At 35.6% G+C, this 15,959-nt stretch overlaps 1 protein-coding gene across 11 annotated transcripts in view; it reads right to left on the bottom strand.

Annotated features, from left to right (window-relative positions):
• The window catches only part of CHD9 (chromodomain helicase DNA binding protein 9), a 261,384-nt gene that overhangs the window by 40,919 nt on the left and 204,506 nt on the right, over window positions 1–15,959 (bottom strand). For all 11 annotated transcript variants that reach the window (XM_075536429.1, XM_075536433.1, XM_075536432.1 and 8 more), the window contains 3 exons: window positions 15,897–15,939; window positions 13,471–13,690; window positions 9,714–9,916 (listed from right to left, as the gene is read on the bottom strand). In XM_075536429.1, the coding sequence (XP_075392544.1) occupies window positions 9,714–9,916; window positions 13,471–13,690; window positions 15,897–15,939 (466 nt within the window). The remainder of the gene's footprint in view (window positions 1–9,713; window positions 9,917–13,470; window positions 13,691–15,896; window positions 15,940–15,959) is intronic.

Genomic DNA, 15,959 nt, shown 5'->3' with positions numbered 1-15,959 from the left:
TATAAAATCATTTGCAGGCCATACTGGTCAAATATTTAGCTCACCCCTAATGTGATGGCCAAAACTGCTTCTCTATAATGAAGCGTGTGACATTAGCTGGTATTGATGATTTCTTGGGTCTCATATGGCCTATGGGTCAGGAATTCCCCGTGCATTCTAAACAGTGTGTCTAAACTTGTCTTTGAGAACAGTGGGTGATAGTAGACCAGTTCCCTCAGTAACACACTTGTGTAACTCCAGTCAGGATATCTTTTTAAAAGAGAATTCTTTTTGTGCCATGGGAAAAGAAGGCTTTAAGGCCACAAACAATATCAAATTCTTAACAAAACCCGAGTGAACATGTTAAAACATTTTTTATTATGAATTAAGTGGGAGTTCAAATTTCAGATAATTTTGTACTCAATAACTTAAACTGCTTATCAAACCTCCCAAAAGCTTTCCCTACCCACCCTCTGATTTTTCTTCTCCCTCTTGTAGAATACTATTTCTTCCTCCACACAGAGAATACCTGGCTACCCTCAAGTCCTGGTCATGTAAGTGGTTATATGTTGGGCTGCGATCTGCATGGTTGGCAGTTGAAAACTACCAGTAACTTCATGGGAGAGAGACTGGGCCTTCTCTTCTCATAAACAGTTAAAGTCGCAGAAACCCACAGGGGTCACTATGAACTAGCATTGAACCCATGGGAGCAAATCTGGTTTTGGGTTGGGCCCTCAAGCCCAGGTTAGCAAACTTTTGCAATGGAAGAGCCAATCCTGTCCCTCATAACAACTAAAAAATTACTGTATATACTTGAGTATAAGCCGCCCTGAGTATCAGCCAACGCACCTAATTTTACCACAAAACTGCAATAAAAAACGAGCTGAAAAACTTGGCTTATACATGAGTATATACGGTATTCAGTATCTTATTTTTACAAACAAATGAGATCACCATATTCTTCTAAAATTTTCAGTTTTACTTCTGAGCCACATGTACATATGAAAAAAGCTGCACATGGCTCAAGAACTCCAGTTTGCTAACCCCTGAGCTAGCCTATTGCTTCACTTCCCCCGACCCAACCATTAAAGCTTGTTTCTTTAGGTATGAAAACTGTTCAGTTTTTCTTTATAATAGTGGTTTCATAAAATATTTGTCCTTTTGTGATTAACGAAATTCATGCATCTTCTCTCATTCCATCCATGCCACTAGATGCTTCAGGTTTCATCATCATATTTTAGCAATGTATAGTATTCCACTGTGTCAGTGTACTGAAGTTTATTCATTCTTCCACTGATGGGTATATTTAGGTTGTTTACACAGTCTTGCTAATGTTAACAGTGCTCAGGGAACATGGGAGCGCATATATCTACTTGTGCTTTGGCTTTTACTTCTTTAGGGTATAAACTGAAAGGGACTGATGGGTCCTATGGTATTTCTGTTCCCAGTTGCTTGAGATAGATAATGTCATATCACTCACTTTCCATAATGGTTGCACATTTTTAGGTTCCACCAACAGTATATGGGAGTTCCCGTATCTCCAAATCTTCTCTTTGCTATCCATGCCAGTGTAAGGTGGTATCTCACCATTGTTTTGATTTGTATTTCAGATGGCTAGTGGTTTTGAGACTCTTTTCATATGTTTGTTGGCCTCCTGAATGTCTTCTTTTTTTTTTCTTCTTTTACATTTTATTAGGAACTCATACAACTCTTACCACAATCCATACATATACATACATCAATTGTATAAAGCACATCCATACATTCCCTGCCCCAATCATTCTCAAGGCATTTGCTCTCCACTTAAGCCCCTTGCATCAGGTCCTCTTTTTTTTCCCCTCCTCCCTCCCCATTCCCCCCTCCCTCATATGCCCTTGGTAATTTATACATCGTTGTTTTGTCATATCTTGCCTGAATGTCTTCTTTGGTGAACTGTCTGTTCATGTTCACTGCCCATTTAAAAAATTGGGATTACTTATCTTTTTCTTATTGAGATGTTGCAAGTTTCCATAGATTTTAGAGATTAGTCCTTTGTCTCATGTGTTATTAACATTTTCCCTGAGTTCTTACTTTACCCTTTTGATGATGTCTTTTGATGCACCACCTAAGTGTCTTATTTCTAGGAGATCCCAGTCATCTATTTTGGGTTCTACTGTGTGCATTTTTCATAGTTGGGTAGTATGTTTATATTCTGTATTATAGTCCTAAAGTTTTTTCTTATTTTCTCATTAATGATCACGATATTTCCAGGATATATATTTAGGTCTTTAACCCATCTTCAGTGTTTTGCTATGGTCTGAGATCTGAGTCCTCCTTCATTCTTCTGTAAATGGTAATCCAATTTTGCCTGCACCCAATTTATGTATTTGGCCCTTTTCAAAGTTCAGTTGTCTGTAAATGGATACATTTAATTGTGGATTCTTTATTGTGTTTACTGGTTTATATACGATCTATTGCTGTACCAGTACCACGCAGTTTTGACTACTGTGGCTCAATTATTGGTTTTAAGGTCAGTAGGTAACACAACATGTCTCCTACTTTGTTCTTTTTTCTTTAGTGAATTGCTTATCCTAGGACTCTTTCCTCTTCACATAAGATTCTAATCAGCTTTAACTTTCTGTAAAGGATGCTGAGCCAAAAGAGACTGACAAACTTGATCAATAAATGAACTGTGGCGTAAGTCTAGAAACTAGTGGGAAAAGACCACAGAATTATCAATGAAGTGAGAGCTACTGAAGATGGAATTTTTAACTTTAAATAAACATTCTGGTTTCAGCAAGCTTTTGGCTGGTCATGTGTTGTCAAACATGTTATATGAGGATCAGCTTGTTCAAAGAGCTGAGTTTTAAAAGAAAAGCCTTTTTTTTAAAAAAGGAATATGGAAGCTACCATCTTATGGAATAGAGTCTAACTGGGAATGAGTCTTGGAATTATCAATATGTCCCCGAGAGCAAGGTCCAATCAAAACAGTGGTTTCCATGGAGATCTTTCTGGGCCAGTTGAATTCAAGGAAAAGGGGTTAGTTCAAAAGGTGATGGTAACTGTTTTTTGGTTGTTGTTGCTATGCCAAAGGGGGTAATCTTGATATTTTCTCAAGTATTACAGGATAACCATGGGTGCTTATTGTGGAAACGTTTTAAGAAAATAGAAAATTGCATCAGTGTAAAAAGGCCAGGAAAATTGTGCTGAGGAATATTTTTCCATCATGAAAACACATCTGCTCATTCATTGAGGGTATCAACAGCTTCCCTACAATAATTTCATTGGTAAATTGTACTGCACCCACCCGACAATCCTGATCTACCCCCTTCAGATATCTTTTTGCATAATAAACCCAAAGAACATGATGCGAGTCCCTCAGTGGTTACCAAAACTACTATTTAAAAAAAAAAACATTTTATTGGGGCTTGTACAATTCTTATCACAATCCATACATACATCCATTGTGTCAAGCACATTTGAACATTTGTTGGCATCATCATTCTCAAAACATTTGGTTTATACTTGAGCCCTTAATATCAGCTCCTCATTTCCCCCCTTCCTCCCCGCTCCCCACTCCTTCATGAACCCTTGATAATTTATAAATTATTATTATCAAAAACATTATTTTGATGTGGTGTAAACTGAAGAAGGTAGATTTCTTCAGGGAGGGGTTAGAAATATGGAAACATCACCTTCATAAGAATTGATACTTATGTGGAGCATATGTTGAGAAACAATAATTTCACATTTTAACATTTTTCAAAAAAAAGCTTCTCTGATTTTTGATTAACCATTTTATTGGAGCTCTTACAAATATTATAACAATTCATAATTCAGTCAGATCAAGCATAATTTTACAGTTGTTACCACCATCAATTTCAAAACATTTTTTTCCTCTTAACCTCTTTGATATCAGCTTCTATGATTTTTGATGATAATAAGCTATGGATAAGATTGAGAAGAATGTAAATTTCAGAACATTTTATTGTGCTCATGCAAAATCTGTACACACCAAGATGCAGTTGTATGAACAGAATAAGGGATTACTCCTTAGCAACTCATGTTGTCAGGGGAGACAAATACCAGGAAAAGGACATTATGCTTGTTACAGGGTTAGGGAAAGAGAGGAAGGCCCTTAACTAGATGATGACCCAATGGCTGCAACAAGAGGCCCAAACATAACAACTGTGAGGCTGGTGTAGGACTCAGCAGTGTTTTGTTCTGTTGTACACAGGGTTGCTGTGAAGCAAAAAAGTAGAGAATTTAACAACATAATTTTGTAGCAATATTTTAAAATGTACTCTCCTAATTATAATCTGGAAGCATATCAATATAGCTAGGAAATTACTTTTAAAGCATTCTTTATCATTAAGGGAGCTATTAGTGTTTAAATCTCCCTCAGTGCAAGAACACTTTGTTCTAATAACCTGGCATTCTATGCTACTCACCTTCCAGATAAGATTGCTGAAGACAAAATGGGTGTATAAGCAAATGTGGTCATGACAGAGGATGGTGCCCGGCTATCAAAATATAGCATCTGGGGTCTTAAAGGCGTGAAGATCAACAAGCGGCCATCTAGCTGAGAAGCAACAGAGCCCACATGGAAGAAGTACACCAGCCTGTATGATCAAGAAGTGTTGATGGGATCAGGCGTCAGGCATAAAAGACCCGACAAAAAATCATATTGATGTGATGGGGAGAGCACGAGTGGAGACCCAAGCCCATCTGTAGACAATTGGACATACTCTCACAGAAGGGTCACAAGGAAAGGACAAGCCAGTCAGGGTGCAGTATAGCACCGACAAAACACACTACTTTCCTCTCTAGTTCTTTAATGCTTCCCCGTCCTCCACTATCCTGACCTCAATTCTACCTTATAAATCCTGCTAGACCAGAACATGTACACTGGCACAGATAAGAGCTCACAATCCAGGACAGATAAACTCCTCAGAACCAATAATGAGAGTAGTGATACCAGGAGGGCAAGCAGAAGGTGGGGGATGAACAACAGAATAGTGGGTAAAGGGAGACAGCAGTTGGTTATAAGACAAGAAAAAATAATAATAATTTATAAAGTATCAAGGGTTCATGATGGGGGCAGGGGGGAAATGAGCTGATACCAAGGGTTCAAGTAGAAAGAAAATGCTTTGAAAATGATGGCAACATATGTGCAAAGGTGCTTGGCACAATAGATGGATGTATGGATTATAATAAGAGCTGTAAGAGCCCCAAATAAAATGATTTAAAAAAAAACAGCTGTTAGCTCAAAAGAAAAAAAATTTGTTCAAACTCACGTATAAAGACAAATTACAACTGTTAAATGATACTTCATAAATAAAAGTTTGCATTTCCCACCATTCCAGTCACTGAGACAATTCTAGTAAACCAAAGGGGCACCAAAGGAAGGCTTTATGTGTTTCACAGGAACGGAGGAACATGTGGACAAACTAACTTCAAGTATTTCATTTCAGCATTGATCATTTTATATTACTTTCAGTGATGTTTTATATTTGTGAAGCTGCATCACTTCAGAAAGCTTAGACATGTTCCAAAAAGCAAAAACAAAGAGAATAACAACAACAAATATAGGACTTGTTCAAAGAAAGCAGGGACTACTCTGAACAAACTTTTAATGATCAAACTGGAACACATTGAGTGACAAAATACATGATAGTCTTGGGTTATAAACTCTGGAAAGAAGGAATAATTTCTTCCTTGCAGTGTAATTCCATAGTAATAACTATTGAACACAAACCCACTAATGGACATTGAAATAGATGTTTGAAAGTTTGAATAGAAAAATTATTTGTACAATGTCCAAATATTGCTTCCTAGATATTTGTTAAATATAGAGGAGAAAATTGGTAATTTTACAGTGTAGAAACCCAATATAAACTGCCTTCCCTAAGTGAACAAGCCCAATTTCATCAGTAACAATGATATATTGACATCAACAGTTAGACACATCATTTCTGCATGTATGTATTCTTGTCTAGATGTGATCATCTCAATCCACAAAACATTTGAAAACAGAAGACATCTCCAAAATCAGTAATACATGGCAAAATAACTGATCAGTATTTTTCAATGGTATCAAGGTCACAAAAGACAAGGGAAGACTGAGGTCCTACTAAAGACAATAGAAAGCTAAAGTAAAATAACAACTAAACATAATGTGGGATTTTGAAACAAAGTGAAATTTATGAGAAAAAAATTGGCAAAATTCAAATAGGTATTTAGTTAATGCTATTATACTAGTGTTAATTTCCTGGCTCTGAATATTATATGATAATTAACCACATACAATCCTAAACATTAGGGGAGCAAGGAGTGAGGGACATAAGAAAATTCTCAACAGTTTTTCTCAAGATTTTTTTGTAATTTTTCTGCAAGTCTAAAAGCAGTTAAAAAAATATTAAGTGAAAAACCCATGATATGTAAGATTTTTTTGTTCACTTATGGTAAATTTAAAAGTCATTAATTGGTTAGGAAAGTGTACATTAAGATCAGCCCTGTTCAACAAATGTAAATATGTACTCGACACAATGGATGTATATATGGATTGAGCTAAGAGCTGTATGAGCCCCCAATAAAATGATGTTTAAAAAAAACTAAGTACCATGAAAATAAAAGCATTAAGAAAAAGGAGTAGGGTCAAAGAAATAACTTTTTGTTGTTTTTAGGTACCAATGAGTCAGTTCCAACCCATATTGACCTTATGCACATCAGAACAAAACACTGCTTGATCCTGCACCATCTTCACAACAGTTACTATGCTTGAGCCCATTGTTGCAGGCACTTCCTTAAAGACTTTCCTCTTTTTTTGCTGCCCCTCTACTTTAACAACATGGTGTCCTTCTGCAGGGACTGGTCTCTCCTGACATGTCCAAAGTCCCGTAAGATGAAGTCTCACCATCCTTGTCTCTAGGGGTACCCTGTCTGCACTCCTGCCAAAACAGATGGGTTTGTCCTTGAAGCAGTCCATGGCACTTTCAGAATTCTTCTCCAGGACCACAATTCAAATGCATCAATTCTTCTCCATCTTCTTTATCCAATGTCCAACTTTCATTTGCATATGAGGTCATTGAAAACTATGATTGGGTCAGGTACACTTTAGTCCTCAAAATAACACCCTTGATTTAAACACTTTAAGAAGTCTTTTGCAGCAGATTTATGTAATGCAGCTTATCTTTTGATCTCCTGACCCCTGCTTTCAAGAACAAGACACATCTGTAACAACTTCAACCTTTTCTTCATTTTTTCAGGATGTTACCTCCAGTTGTGAGGACTTTGGCATTTACATGGAGTTGTAATCCATACTGAAGGCTACAATCCTTGATCTTCCTCAGTAAATGCTTCAAGTCTTCCTCACTTTCAGCAAGCAGCGTTGTATCATTTATATACTGCATGTTGTTAATAAGACTTCCTCCAATCCTGATGCCATATACTCTTCTTCTTATAAGGTTCTTTGATTATTTGCTCAACATACAGACTGAATAAATATGGTGAGAGGATACACCTTGTCACACACCTTTCTGATTTTAAATCATGCATTATTCCTTTGTTCTGTTCACACAATGCTTCTTGATCCATGTATAAATTACTAATGAGCACAATGACATATTCTGGAATTCCTATTCTTGTCAGAGTTATCTAAAGTTTGTTAAGATTCACACAACTGCCTTTCCATAGTCAATAAAACATGAGTAAACATCTTTGTTATTCTCTCTCAGCCAAAAGTCATCTGATGTTAGCAATGGTATCTCTTGTTCCATGTCCTCTTCTGAATCTGGCCTGAACCTTTGGCAGCTCCCTGACAATGTACTAATGCAACCTTGTTGGATGATCTTCAGCAAAATGTTACTTGCAGGTGACACCAATGATATTCTTCTAAATTTGGGCATTCTGTTGGGTTACTTTTCTTTGTAATGGGCACAACTGTGGGTTTCTTCCTGTCAGTTAGCCAAGTGGCTGACTCCCACATTTCCCGACACAGACAAGTGAGTGCTTCCAGTGCTTCCTCAGCTTGTTGATGGTGGTCCATCCATTTCTGAAACCTTGTTTTTGGCTAATGCTTTCAGTGCAGATTGAACTACTTCCTTCATCACCATTGGTTCTTGTGGAATATCAGCCATCATTTTTGGGGTACAGTAGCTGTGTATTATTTCCTTCTGATTTTGATGCTTCCTGTATCATTCAATATTTTGCCCATAGAATCTTTCAGTATTGTAACTTGAGGCTTGAATTTTTCCTTGAATCCTTTCAGTTTAAGATACACTGTGTTCTTCCCTTTTGGTTTTCTAATTCTAGGTCTTTGCAGAACTTAATATAATATTTACCTTTTCTTCTTGAGTTGCCCTATGAATTTTTCTATTTAATTCTTTGACTTCCTTAGTTCTTCGATTTGCTTTAGTTACTTTGCGATTATGAGCAAGTTTCAAAGTCACTTCTGACCTTCATTTTGGTCTTTTATTTCCTGCCTTTTTAATGACCTTTTGCTTTCTTCATGAATGATATTCTCGATGTCCTCCCTCAGCTCATCAAGTCTTCTGTCATTAGTGTTCAATGTGTCAAATCTGTTTTGATATATTCTCAAAATTCAGGTGGGATAGATTCAAAGTTGTATTTTGGCTCTCATGGATTCATTTTAACTTTTGAAGCTATATCCTGAACTTACTTATGAGCAATTGATGATTTGTTCTACAATCAGCTCCTGGCTAGGTTTAGCTGTTGATACTGAGCTTCTCCATGGCCTCTTTCCATAGATGTAGTCAATTTGATTTCAATGAGGAGTCCATGTGTACAGTAAGTGTTGTTGAAGAAAGGTCATTTACTATGAGCAAGTCATTAGTCTTACAAAATTCTACCATGCAATCTTCAGCTTTGTTTCTATTATATATTTTCTAACAACTGCTCCTTCTTTCTTGTTTCTGATCGCCAGTAATTATCGATGCTTCTTGATTGCATTTGATCAATTTTAGACCCAAGTCCTTAGTAGAATTCTTTAATTTCACTACTAGTTTTTGTGGTTGGTTGGATTTCCTTGAAGGTAGACAGATATAATCCTATCATAGACAACATTGTACTTCAAGAATGATTTTGTAATATCCTTTTAGACAGTGAATTCTATGTCATTTCTTTTGATTGTGTTATTCCTGGCATAGTAAACTGTATGATTTTCTAATTAAAAATGGAAAACAACAGTTCACTTCAGCTCACTAATGCCTAGAATATAGATCCTTATGTGTTCCATTTAATTTTTGGTGAATTCAAATTTTCCTAGATTCCTGTTTTCCACATTCTAAGTTCGATCATTAGTTAATTTTTGCAACTGGCTCACCTCACCTTGAGTCATGCCCCATCAGCAAAACAAGAATCTAAAGGCTTCACTCCTATCGGCTTTACTTGACTCATGTCACCATGGTCGGCTCCATTCTGAGAAATCAGTTCTTCCTCAGTCACATTTGGAAGGCACTCTGACATGAGATGCCCACCCCATGGACTCTATCTGACTATCTTCTGTCTCAATTCGTAGGCCATTCAGTGTGACAATGCTTCAAAGCTATGCATAAGGTTTCATTAGCTCCTTCAACTGAAGTGTGGGGCTGAGAACTTTTAGCAATTTTGAAAATTCCTGACATGTCAAATGTTATCGTAATGAAATCTGCCATAAAAGAGATAAATTGGAAATTTCAGAATTTTTGTGACTTTGTTACTTAGACAAAATGGGAAAAAAGAATTTTTTTACCTACCTTCTTTGGAAGGAAGACGGCACACCCTCCGACACATAGACATGAATGCATACAAATATTTCTCCAAACTATCATCAGTTTTCTTATGTAGTCTAGCCATAGCTCTAAATTTTGTCCAATCAAATTGGCCTCTGTCAGGATCAAATACCACTCCAAATGTAGATACAACTCTATAAAAGTCAGCTTCTTCTCTCCTTGTCCATCTATTGTGAAGTTAAAAAAACCAACCATGTAAATAATTAACATATATATTAATATTGAATAACTATAATAAAACTTTAAAGCATTTCAAGTACTTAAAATTTAATGGATTAACACCAGGGTTATTGCCTTTTAACTCTATTATCTTCTATTTTCATTTTCAACAGACTTTTCTGAGGTCCCTTGCATATTTTAAAATACTACTTGACTTTTCCATTCAACCATGTTTCTTTTAGTAGATATTGTTTCTTCAGACAGTAATAGTTTAGTAGTGTAGTCACTGTGGGAGAATATTCTCCACAGGATATACAGTTACATACGATAGTGAAAAATATTTTCAAATGTAGTATAAGGCGTTTTTACAACTGTCTTAAAGGTTCATGACCGACATTTCTTCCTCCCTGGCTTTTTGAATGTTGATGGGGGTCTTTTCTTCTTACGAATTATTTGGATTTTTGTCTTTATGCGATTTGATTTCATCCTTACCACTTCTTAGTGCGATTTAAAAACAAACAAAGGTCTTCTTTTGAGTCCCCAGCTGTGAAGCTCAGTAGGAGTGAATGCATAATGAGAATAAATGATACAAGGGAATCCAGGGAATTCAAAGGTAGTGGGTGAGTGATAAGGAGGGAAAGGAGATTATGGGAGTAAATAATGAAGGCAGGAGGGGGAGGGAGCACTATAATGAATTGTGATTGCATAACTCAATTTAAAAGGTGACTTAACCATGGGGTGGTGGAATCGTCAAAAATTAATGTGATGATGATTGTACAGTTCTCCTTGATATGACTGAGTGACTGAACTATTACATTGGATGATATGTAAATTACATGCCAATAAAGCTGCTGGAAAACAAAAAGAGAAGTGACAAAGTTCAGGTTAGGAAGGGCATACTATGAAGACACAGCATGAGCAAAGATGTTAAAATCGGCAGCACTCTGCACTTTGAGGGGTGATAGGTAGGCACTCCACACTCATAAGGATAGGACTCATAATATTATGAGTAAAGAGAAAGTTGCTTGCAAAACAAAATATGTTCTAAATATATTTAAAAATAAGTTCTATTCAGCTGAAAACTCTTGTATACACTCAAAAAACTAATATTATGCATCACACACTCAAAAAACTAATATTATGCATCACAGATCTCTGAATTTCAGTTTTTCTACTGGCAAAACATTTTTCACGACTAACTCATGGGATTATCATTTAAATGAATATAACATACAGGATATAGCTGTGAAGAATGTTAATGACCCATTATTACTACAAAGTATTATGTGTAGTGTATTAAAGTGATGAATTAAGATACATCTAATTATGACTAGGTCAAAATAAGTCAGTTTGGGAAATCAATAAAGTCATAAGAACTTTGGAGCTACATGACAAAAGTAGGATCAGAAAAAAAAGAAAAACCTGAAAGACTACCAATCCCCCCCCCACAAAAAAAACCCCAAAACAACCAAACTTATTGTCATCCAGTCAAAGCTGACTCATAGATATCTGATAGGACAGGATAGAATTCCCTTCTGTGGTTCCCCAAGACTAATTACAGGTGTAGGAAGTCCCATCATTCTCCCATGGAGTGGTTGGTGGTTTTGAACTGGTAACCATACATATCGTAGCCCACTTGTAACCACTACACCATCAGGACTCCTTTGAAAGACCACACAGGACACTAAAAAATATGACAGTGCCTACTATCAAAGAATTTATAATACATGTACAGAAAAAGACAGATGTCATTACAATCCTATATTATTGAAATAAAAGTTTACTTATATCAGTGGTTCTCAAACTTCCTAATGCTGTGACTCTTTAATATAGCTCCTCATGTTGTAGTGACTCCAACCATAAATTATTTTCATTGCTATTATAATTTTGCTACTGTTATGAATCGGGCAACCCTTGTGAAAGGGTCCTTTGACCCCAAATGGGTCGCGACCCACAGGTTGAGAACCATTGTCTTAGATACATGCAATATGAGCGAAGAAAATAGAAATAGTGAGATTAGTTGAAGAAAATTAATAGATATGGGTATGTGCTAAAGTTGAGTTCTGAAGAATGAATTAGGTATAAACTAGATAACAAATAGGAAGAGAGATACTCCAGGTGACAAGAACAATATAAATTAGAGCCCTGAGTCAAGAATTAGTAGGATGCTCTGGCTGAGGGGATAGTGTATATGAGAAATGTTAAAGCCTAAATTATAGAAACCCATGAATTTAAGCTTTATCCCTAATAGCGAGGGAGGATCCTGTAATAAAATTTTGGAAAGATTTATTTGGATCTAGAAAATGAAGGAAAAATTTACAAAGCAGATTAAAGGTAGCCACTAAATATTGGCTATGTTTCCTATTGAGAGGTAGGATTTATTTCCCTTTCCCTTAAATTTGGTGTGGCCTTGTGACTATTTTTGTAAACAACAGAATTGTTTTTTGTTGTAATTGTAATTGTCAAGATTGAGCCCTAAGAAATCTGTTAGTCTCCTTGCTGCTAAGAATTTGCCCTCTTGAGTTTCTCCTACTTGGGAGCCAGAACCAATTGCCAGAACCATTTCGGCCTTCTAGCCATTTCAGTACCAGAGCCAATACCACATACAAGGGCAAAATCATAATCTAAAATAAGAGAGAAATAAAAATAATTGATGCTGCTTTAGGTAACTATATTTGGGTGATATGTCATATAGCAAATAATAGTTGAAATATATTTACAGAGTATGATATTGGAAGATTATGGTTGATAATGGCTAAAATCTTCAGAATTTGCTAAAATTCTGCAGTGTCTCTGCTACAAAAGAACAATGATTTATCTCTAAGAGAACATCGAAGGGCCAGGCTCAAGAAGGCACCAGTCTATCTAAAATACTCTAATTCTATTTGCTCCCTTTTAAAAATCAATAGTCTAAGGGTATATCTACCATATGAAACAGAAGTTGACTTGGCGTAATACAATAATCATTTCATTGTAATATTTTACAACCAAACATTTATCAAAGATAGAATTGTATTATTTAAACTTTTGCACAATTGATAATTAAATTCTTGAGTTTTCTTTGCAATTTTTAAAGTATCTTAGTCTTCATGTTTATATTAGACAAAATCGTCATATAAGAAAAATGGTTAGTTATTATAAATTACAGTATACAGTTATCTTCATTAATTTCACTATGCTGACACATGTTTATGAGTACGTGTGTATTAAGTAGTTCCCAGCTTCTGACAGAGTCAAATATAACATTCTTTTTGGTTTTCATTATTATTGATTTTTACTACCTTTATTAAATTTTTGTATCTTTATTAGATTGAACTTTGAAAATGTGACGATGAAAACATCAATAAATGGCACAATGTAAAATTGTGTGTAGTGCATAAGCAAAAAAGACATAGTAAATGTTTGTTGGAATTAGAAAATGTTAATTCAGATACTACCTGCACACACACAAAGCACTGTGTTTACCAACTTCTCTAAATATATCTGATTTTCACAAAGGGAAGCAATATCTAGAAAACCTTCAAAAGAACCAATTATTAAAAATTTAGTACTGTTGTCTTACCTCTGCTGTCTTTCTATCTTGGCTGCCATTTTAGGATTAAGAGTGGCTTCTTCATAGAAAGGCTGCATGACACTGGAAGGTACTGAAAAAGTTGGCGGTATTTGCTGTATTTGTCTGTTTTTATTAGTGCGCTGATATGCAGTGATGAGACGCCTCAGCCGTGTGGTTAAAGCTGACTGAGTAGGCCAATAAACTTTATCGCCTTCCATCAGCTGACCATCTATGTTGGAAGAAACTCTTGTTAATATTCGGGGGAAACAACTTTCATAAAACTGAGGAAAGTAGTAAAATTTCATTACCAAATCTCTCAGTTTTCTTTTAATCACAAACTCAGAATTTCTCCAGCAAACATTAAGAAAAGCTAAAACAAACTCAGAAAATTGTTCAAAACAAATAAATAGTATTTTCTGTGAAAGTGACATTCCCTTTAAAAAAATAATAGTGTGGTCCTGTATGTCACTTTCACAGAAAATACTACTAGTGCATTTCCAGGCATAATACTATTACTTAATGTCTTAGATAAATCAAAACCAAACTGGAATTCATGAGAATCTGAATACTGTAAACTCTTCTAATTGAGGGTGTCTATATTAAACATATTTTAATTTAAATAGAACCAAAACATCTTAAGGTCATTAAATAGAAACATAATTTTTTTAAAATCTAGTTTTATAATGTTCTACACTGTTTTTTTTTTCACCTAATAAAGTTAAGGTGCAATATAATTACATACACTACTATAATCACATTCATTTCAAGCAGTAACTACTCCCTTATTCCTGTTGAAATTTGGGAGGCTGAGGCACTGGTTCCCTGAGGGGCCAGTTGACATTTAGTCAATCAATGACTGATTATGAAACCAAACTTTCCTTTAAAGGGAAGAAAAAGCAAAAGCCTATATAGGAAAGCTTTGTGGAAACAAGAGTGAAAGGAAATAACTCCTAATATGTATATAGAACTAACAAGCTGAATGTATGACGGTAAGTAAAAAGATTTCTATTAAATCATAGACACCTTTATGAGAAGCAACTATTCTCAACATATCCTCCATCTAGGTATATATACTTCTGAAGGAGCTGCTTCCATTTCTCTATGCCTTCCCTGAAGAATTCTGCATTCTTTGGTTTACTCCACATCAAAATGGCAGTTTAGCATTCTTTAGTATGTTGAATTATGCTCCTGTGAAATGTTCTCTGAGTTTGGTAAACAAAAAGTTTTAAAGAGGATTATCAGACATGTGGAGTATGGAGTAATGTTTCCCAAAATAACTCAGAGCCCTTATGTCAACAGAACAAAACACTGTCTGGTCCTGTACCATTTTCACAATTATTTGTGTGCTTGAACTCATTGTTGCAGCATTGGTTCAATTCATCTCATTGAGCGTAATTCTTTTTCAAGCATGATGTCCTTCTCCAAGGACTGGTTTCTTTTGACAACATGTCCATAGTAGCTGACATGAATCTTTGCATTCCTGTTTCTAAGGGGCCTTCTGGCTGTACTTCCCCTAAGACATATTTATTTTTATGTTCGTTTATGGTACTTTCAATATTCTTTGTTAGAAGAATTCAAATATATCAATTCTTCTGCAGTATTCCACATTCACTGTCCAACTTTCACACACATTCAAGGACATTTAAAATTCTGTGGTTAAGTCAAGTACAACTTCATTTTTATAGTAGCATCTTTTGTTCTTTAATATTTTAAAAGAGATCTTAGGCAGTAGATTTGCCCAGTGGAATACATTGCTTGATTTTGTGAATGTTGCTTTTATGGATGCTGATTGTAGGCCCAGGAAAAATGAATCCTTGACAACTTCAATTTTTTCTCCATTTATCATGATTTTGTCCATTGTTGGTTCAGTTGAGAGATCTCACAGAGGTTATCTCACACACCATCAAGTTATTATTGAGTCAATGCTAGGAAAGCTCAGTGAGTCTCTATATAAAGATCTGAAAAAGCTAAAGATACTGCTAAGTTCCCCAATTGACTAACATACCATATCATGCTTATAACTAATGTATTAAATAAGGGTAGTGGTAGTTCGGTGCAGAATTCATGCCTTGTATGCAAGAGATCCAGGTCCTATTCCTAGCCAATCCACCTTAAGTGCAACTACCAGTGTCTCTCAAGGGAGGCCCGAGTATTTCTTTAATGCTAAATAGTTTCAGTGGAATCTCCAGATTAAGACACAACAACTGTCTTCCAAACACCAGCCAATGGAAACCCTGTGGACACAACAGTCCATACCCATTGAGCATGGGTCACCATGAACTAAAGCCTGATTTGATTGATGGTAACTAACAACAGAAAAGTCTTAAATAGAAAAATCATATATAGTATGTAAGGCTAATTATTTTATTAATCTCCTGGTATCAAAACCTGATGAATTTACACCAACATTAAGCTGACAAATAAATGCAATTTACCTCCATCTGCTATGACAAGATCTCCTGGTGAAGAAACATCATCCTATTAAAAGAAAACAGAAA

This window comes from Tenrec ecaudatus, chromosome 18, assembly GCF_050624435.1.
Source record: "Tenrec ecaudatus isolate mTenEca1 chromosome 18, mTenEca1.hap1, whole genome shotgun sequence".
Lineage (NCBI taxonomy): Eukaryota > Metazoa > Chordata > Mammalia > Afrosoricida > Tenrecidae > Tenrec > Tenrec ecaudatus.
This window is presented reverse-complemented; position numbering and strand designations above follow the sequence as displayed.